This window comes from Gobio gobio (genome assembly GCF_949357685.1).
Source record: "Gobio gobio genome assembly, chromosome: 8".
Lineage (NCBI taxonomy): Eukaryota > Metazoa > Chordata > Actinopteri > Cypriniformes > Gobionidae > Gobio > Gobio gobio.
In genome coordinates this window covers 26,899,449-26,906,028 of record NC_137114.1, presented here as the reverse complement: position 1 = coordinate 26,906,028, position 6,580 = coordinate 26,899,449, and the positions used below count along the sequence as shown (strand labels likewise).

General features: G+C 45.3%; 1 protein-coding gene across 1 annotated transcript; it reads right to left on the bottom strand.

The window, feature by feature from the left end:
- Positions 1-973: 973 nt before the first annotated feature.
- LOC307130352 (olfactory receptor 1500-like) lies at positions 974-1,959 on the bottom strand (the record flags this gene model as incomplete). Its single annotated transcript, XM_079823317.1, has 1 exon — positions 974-1,959. The coding sequence occupies exon 1, from the start codon at positions 1,925-1,927 to the stop codon at positions 974-976; it is 954 nt and encodes a 317-aa protein (XP_079679443.1). The 5' UTR covers positions 1,928-1,959.
- Between the last annotated feature and the right edge of the window lie 4,621 nt (positions 1,960-6,580).

Genomic DNA, 6,580 nt, shown 5'->3' with positions numbered 1-6,580 from the left:
GCAAAAGACAAACCAAAACTGCAACCATTTTAAAATAAAAATTCCTTTTTTTTTGCGTGAGTGAGTGTGTGTGAGTGAATGTGTGAGTGAGTGTATGTTTGAAAAAATATGAATGTTTTATGCTTGCATGTATATGTTTTATAATGTAATTAGAAAAGCCCAACCATGGACAGGAGTTGAAAATTAGCACTAGCTATAAACTCTATATGCTGCACAGCAGTTGCTGTTATTGTATTGTAACTATGTTTGACTGCATTGTCCCTGTTAAATAAATAAATACAAATAAAATAAAATAAAGTTAAATTATGCTATTTTATTTAGAGACACCATTGATAGTTCCCAGCATGCTTTGCATATGGCTGGAAATGGAGAGTTAATATTGAAATTAATGTTTTTTATGAGTTTTTGAGTGAAGTGAAACATCTGTTAATGTTTCATGATCAGTTATGTTTCTGTTATGTTAAAGTTTTGATCGTTACCATTGTGCAGAAGAGTAGATCTTATGCTTAGCATGTACTAATATTATGATGCATGTTGCATCGTTTAATGAGCATTACCTTTGCCAATGCCAGTGCAATAACAAGTTTGTTTATACTTGTGCTGTGCCAACGGTATATAGTATTTTAATTGTACAACATAACTCAAAGTCAAATATAAACAGGACATTTCCATTCACTCTAATTCATATACTTTTGAGAGAAAAATTAAAATAAAAAAAGCACATTTCACTTAAAATATTAAGTTCATTGTGTCATAGACTAAATAATTTAGGAGATTTTACATGATTTATTAAGGTAGATTCCATTAAAGAAAACAAGCTTTAAAAACTACTCAAAAATATAATGCATAATAATGTTACCATAATATTTTTAAGTAAATAGCACATAACATTTTTTACAGTGTACATATAAATGCAATTTTTCATATAGGTAATTTAATTCACAATGATTGAAGAACACAGACAATCATTACATCATTTTGAAATGTTCCCTATAATTCGTACAGATCTGTTGTTAAGCACTTTTCGGATTAATTCTTTGATTTTAGCTGTGTTTAAAACATAAATGATGGGATTTAGCATTGGTGGAAGAGCAAATGAAAGAGATCCGCTGACGATCCTACCGTTAGTAGTAGGTGATGACATCAAAATGCATATTATGGGAAGATAGAATGATCCAACTACCAAAAGATGAGAAACACAGGTCTTCAGTGCTTTTAAACGTCCTTCCCAAGTTGTAATTTTACATAAAGCAAGAAAAATGCCCACATATGACAGGATTATAATGAAAGGTGGTGCTATAATGAAGAAAGCATTAATGATGGTTGATATAAACTTATTAATGCTATTGTCATTGCATGGCATCCTCAACAATGTTCCATAGTCACAATACCAACTCTCTACCACATTGGAATTACAGAATGAAAGTCTAGTCATCAAAGATGTTGACATTGTTACCATTAAGGTGTTAAATGTCCATATTACTGAAAACACTATAGACATGAACTTATTATTCACTATGGCATGGTATCTTAGTGGAAAACAAATTGCAACGAAACGATCAAATGCCAGAACAACAAGAGTGTAACTCTGCACAGTAATAAAGACATTCACAAAAAACATGTTTGCCAAACAAGCATTGTATGAGATGTACTGCGAGTCAAAAACAAAAATCTTCATCATGTTAGGAATCAGTGCATTAGTTTCACCAATGTCAGCCAAGGCCAAGTTAAACACACCAATGTACATTGGACAGTGCAGGCTCCGTTCAAGAGCTATAATGAGAAGGACTATCAAGTTCCCAATTAAAGAAATAAAATATATGATAAATAAGAATATATAGTAATAAGTGCTGTACGGTGAACCTGTAAGCCCAGTGATGAAAAAGTATTCAGGATGAACAATAGATATATTCTGAGACAAACTCATGGCACCTTTGAGTTGTTTTGCACAGACTGAAAATAGAAATTACTGTAAAGAAATAACCAAAATATGGTAAGACTTTACTAAATTGTCATCTCACAAAATTAACATCTATTTTCCAATGTTGAAAATATACCTTTATGTAAACTTGCTGCATTATGTTTGAATCACAGACTTGTCTAAATAATCTTACAGTTTTAGAGCCAGAGCAAACAATGAGAGTGTCTGAACGCTTGTGAGCTGCTGTGAATTAAAGTACTCCGCTATAAAAGCTCATCCTTTTTCTCTCATGTCGCAAAGATCATTGGACATCTACGTCATTGAATCCAAATATATCTACTAATTCATCTCCATAGAGCTTTCAGACAACACAATGATGTAATACTTGAATGCTGAAGTAAATGTTCTGGCCACTGCTTTAGTTCTGATATACATTTTGTTCACAGCCACATAATTTCCCTTTGTGTTCTTATTAGTGCACATTATATTACTGTAATTCTAGGATATATTTAATTCTATGTGACAGCAACTGTAGTACAACTCATGTCCATGTGTTGGCCTTAACAGCGAATAGTGGAAATGGTTAAGATGTTCAATGTTCAATTTATTTATAAAGCACATATTAATACAACAAAAGTTGACCACAGTGCTGTACAAGGGACAAGACAAAATAAGCATAAAATCACATTTAAATTATATAACATTACAGCACATAGTCATAAATAAAGCCTTAAAATTAATGAAGAATAAAAAGACAAAACCTGTTAACACCACTAACACAACACTCATGTATGATTAAACGGCTAAATAAAAAAATAAAATACTATTTTATGTGTCGTTTAAACTCTCTAAGAGTGGAACACTGCCAGATATATTGAGGTAACCCATTCCACAGCCTAGAAGCAGGTGAGGAGCCGTCTCCTCTCATTTTCCGGTACGTCCGCGAGACCACTAAGAGATAATGACTCAGAGCGTAACAATCTCTTTGGTTTCTTCACCTGGATCAGATCGACTATATATGTTGGAGCAGTACCATGTAAGGCTTTAAAAACAAATAATAGTATCTTAAAATGAATCCTATAGGAGACTGGCAACCAATGTAGTTCTCTTAATACAGGATATGCTCATTTTTCCGAGTGCCTGTCAGAAGCCTTGTGGCCGTGTTTTGGACCAGCTGTAATCTGTCTAAGATTTTGTGTTGAACACCATAGTACAGTGTATTATCATAGTCTAATCCTGAAAAAAATAAAAGCATGAATTATCTTTTTAAGGTCCTTCTTTGACACAAAGGGCTTAATTTTAGAGATTAATCTCAAGTGAAAAAAAAAAAACGTCTCGGTTACGTATGGTAACCCTCGTTCCCTGAAGGAGGGAACGGAGACGTACGTCGGACGTACCGACGAATTGGGATCACCTCTGGGAGCCCCTATCAGCTTCGAGCTATCTAGAACCGGCCAATGAACAATTGGCGTGCGAGATTTGCATCTCGTGCTCCGCCCCGCGCCATGGGTATAAACAGGAAGCGAGAGCAAATGCACGCTGTTTTTCACTGAGGAGCCAAACGTAGTGGCTCAACCTGCAGTGATGGTACAGCAACTGTGGCGACGGGACGTACGTCTCCGTTCCCTCCTTCAGGGAACGAGGGTTACCATACGTAACCGAGACGTTCCCATTCAGTCGGTCACGTTCGACGTACGTCGGACTTACCGACGAATTGGGATCCCCTATGGAAAACGCCATAGTTACTACCACTACCAGCGCCCAGCGATGAGCCCCACAGACCCCGATCTGATGCGGGCGGGAAAGTTCACGCAGGGAGAGTCAAAGCTGCTGTTCCGCAAGACCCACTCAGCTGACTGTATTGGATAACGCTGGGAAAGCGTGCCTGTGAAGGCAGCTGCGGAAGCCACATCATGCCCAGAGGGAGTTACCATGTGGAGAATACACGTATGGGCTGGCCGTGGGCAGCACAACATACGGAAGTCCCAGGGGTGGCCCCGGCCAATTAGGAGGGAGACAACACGTACCTGGGACGGCAGAGGGAACTCTGCCGAGGGAAAGACACGGGCTCGCCGTAGGGAGCCGTACCGTGGAAGAATACACATATGGGACCGCCGTGGGGGTCACTATATATGGAACCCAGCCTAACACAAGTTCCACCAATGCATACGAGTGTTAGACCTGGCGTCGAACGCTCCGCCACGTCCGACTGCCGCGGGTTGCGGAGGACTCAACAGGGTTCGCCGTTCTGGGGAACTCGACTGGAGCAAAATAAGCGCACGCATCCGTCTACCATAGGGGAGGGAATGGCGCAGCAAGCCGACACTAGAACAGGCACTTCGGTGTTACTGACTATGGGAAGTGAGCACACAGGAAGAAACCGGCTCTACACGGAGGCTATAGAATCTAGCGAACGTGTTAGGTGTTGCCCAGCCCACAGCTCTACAAATATCTGTCAGCGAGGCGCCACGAGCCAGCGCCCAGGAAGAGGCAACACCCCTAGTGGAGTGGGCTCTTAACCCGAGCGGGCAGGGCACGTCTTGGGACTGATAAGCCAAGACGATGGCATCCACCATCCAGTGGGCCATCCTCTGCTTGGAGACAGCCTTTCCCTTCTGCTGTCCTCCGAAACAGACGAAGAGCTGCTCTGAGGTCCTGAAGCTTTGCGTTCTATCCACGTAAGTCCGGAGAGCACGGACGGGACAGAGAAAAGCTAGGGCTGGGTCTGCCTCCTCCGAAGGCAGCGCTTGCAGGCTCACCACTTGGTCCCGGAAGGGAGTAGTGGGAACCTTGGGCACATATCCAGGCCGGGGTCTCATGATCACATGAGAGTTACCGGGCCCGAATTCCAGGCACGATTCGTCGACCGAAAATGCCTGCAGGTAAGCTGACTGCAGAGGCTCAAAAGGTTCTCTCTGTAGTGCAGTTAGCACCAGAGTTAAGTCTCAAGAGGGTATGGAGGGAGGACGAGGCGGATATAATCTCCCCGCTCCCCTAAGGAACCTGACGATCAGATCGTGCTTATCTAGAGATTTTCCATCTACGAGCTCGTGATTAGCGGCGATAGCGGCGACATAAACCTTGAGGGTGGAAGGAGACAGCCTTCGCTCCAACCCATCTTGTAGAAAGGTTAGCACAGATGTGATCGAACATCTTCGGGGGTCTTCTCGGCGAGAAGAGCACCAATCGACGAACAGGTTCCACTTCAACGCATAGAGGCGCCTCGTAGAGGGGGCTCTAGCGGAAGTGATGGTGTCAACTACTGCTTGCGGTAGGTCACCTAGAACCTCCGCGTCCCATCCAGGGACCAGACATGGAGTTTCCAGAGGTCCGGACGCGGGTGCCATAGGGTGCCCCGTCTCTGAGTCAGGAGGTCCTGCCTCAGAGGAATGGGCCAGGGAGGTGCTGTCGCAAGGAGCACTAGTTCCGGGAACCAAGTCCGGTTGGGCCAATACGGAGCGACCAACAGGACCTGCTCCTCGTCCTCCCTGACTTTGCACAGTGTCTGCGCAAGAAGGCTCACTGGGGGAAACGCATACTTGCGTTCTTCCCGGGGCCAGCTGTGGGCCAGGGCATCCGACCCGAGGGTCCCCTCGGTCAAGGAATAAAACCACTGACAATGGGTCGTCTCTGGGGAGGCAAACAGGTCTACCTGTGCGGCCCCGAAACGACTCCAGATTAGCTGGACCGCCTGGGGATGGAGTCGCCATTCTCCCGGAAGCACCTGCTGACGTGACAGCTCGTCGGCCGCACGATTGAGCAGGCCCGGAATGTGAACGGCACGAAGCGACCTCAGATGCTTCTGACTCCATAAGAGGAGATGGCGGGCAAGTTGCAACATGCGACGGGAGCGTAGACCACCCTGTTTGTTGATGTACGCTACGGCCGCAGTGTTGTCCGTCCGGACCAGAACGTGCTTGCCTCTGAGCGGCACTTTGAAGCGGCTGAGTGCAAGATGAACTGCTAACAACTGGAGGCAATTGATATGCCATTGCAGTTGAGGCCCCGTCCACAGACCCGAAACTGCAAGCCCGTTGTACGTGGCACCCCAACCCGTGGATGAGGCATCCGTGGAGACAACGGAGTGCCTGGACACTTGTTCTAGGGGAACTCCCGCCCGGAGAAACAGAGGGTCCGACCACGGGCCGAAGGTTTGGCGGCACCTCGGAGTCACTTGGACGCGGAGGGAACCGCTGTGCCACGCCCATCTCGGGACTCGATCGTGTAGCCAGCGTTGAAGCGGTCTCATATGAAGCAATCCGAGCGGCGTTACTGCGGCTGCGGATGCCATATGCCCCAGGAGCCTCTGAAAATGTTTCAGTGGTACCGCTGTCTTGCCTCTGAACGAATTCAAGCAGTTCAACACTGACTGGACGCGCTCCTCGGTGAGGCGCGCTGTCATGGCGACCGAGTCTATCTCCATACCGAGAAAAGAGATCCTCTGTGTGGGACAGAGTTTGCTCTTCTCCCAGTTGACCCGAAGTCCCAACTGGCTGAGGTGACTGAGCACCTTGTCCCTGTGTTCGCACAACTGCTCTCACGACTGGGCAAGAATCAGCCAGTCGTCGAGGTAGTTGAGGATGCGAACACCATGCTCTCTCATGGGAGCAATGGCCGCCTCCGCAACCTTCGTAAAGACGCGGGGCGACAGGGACAGGC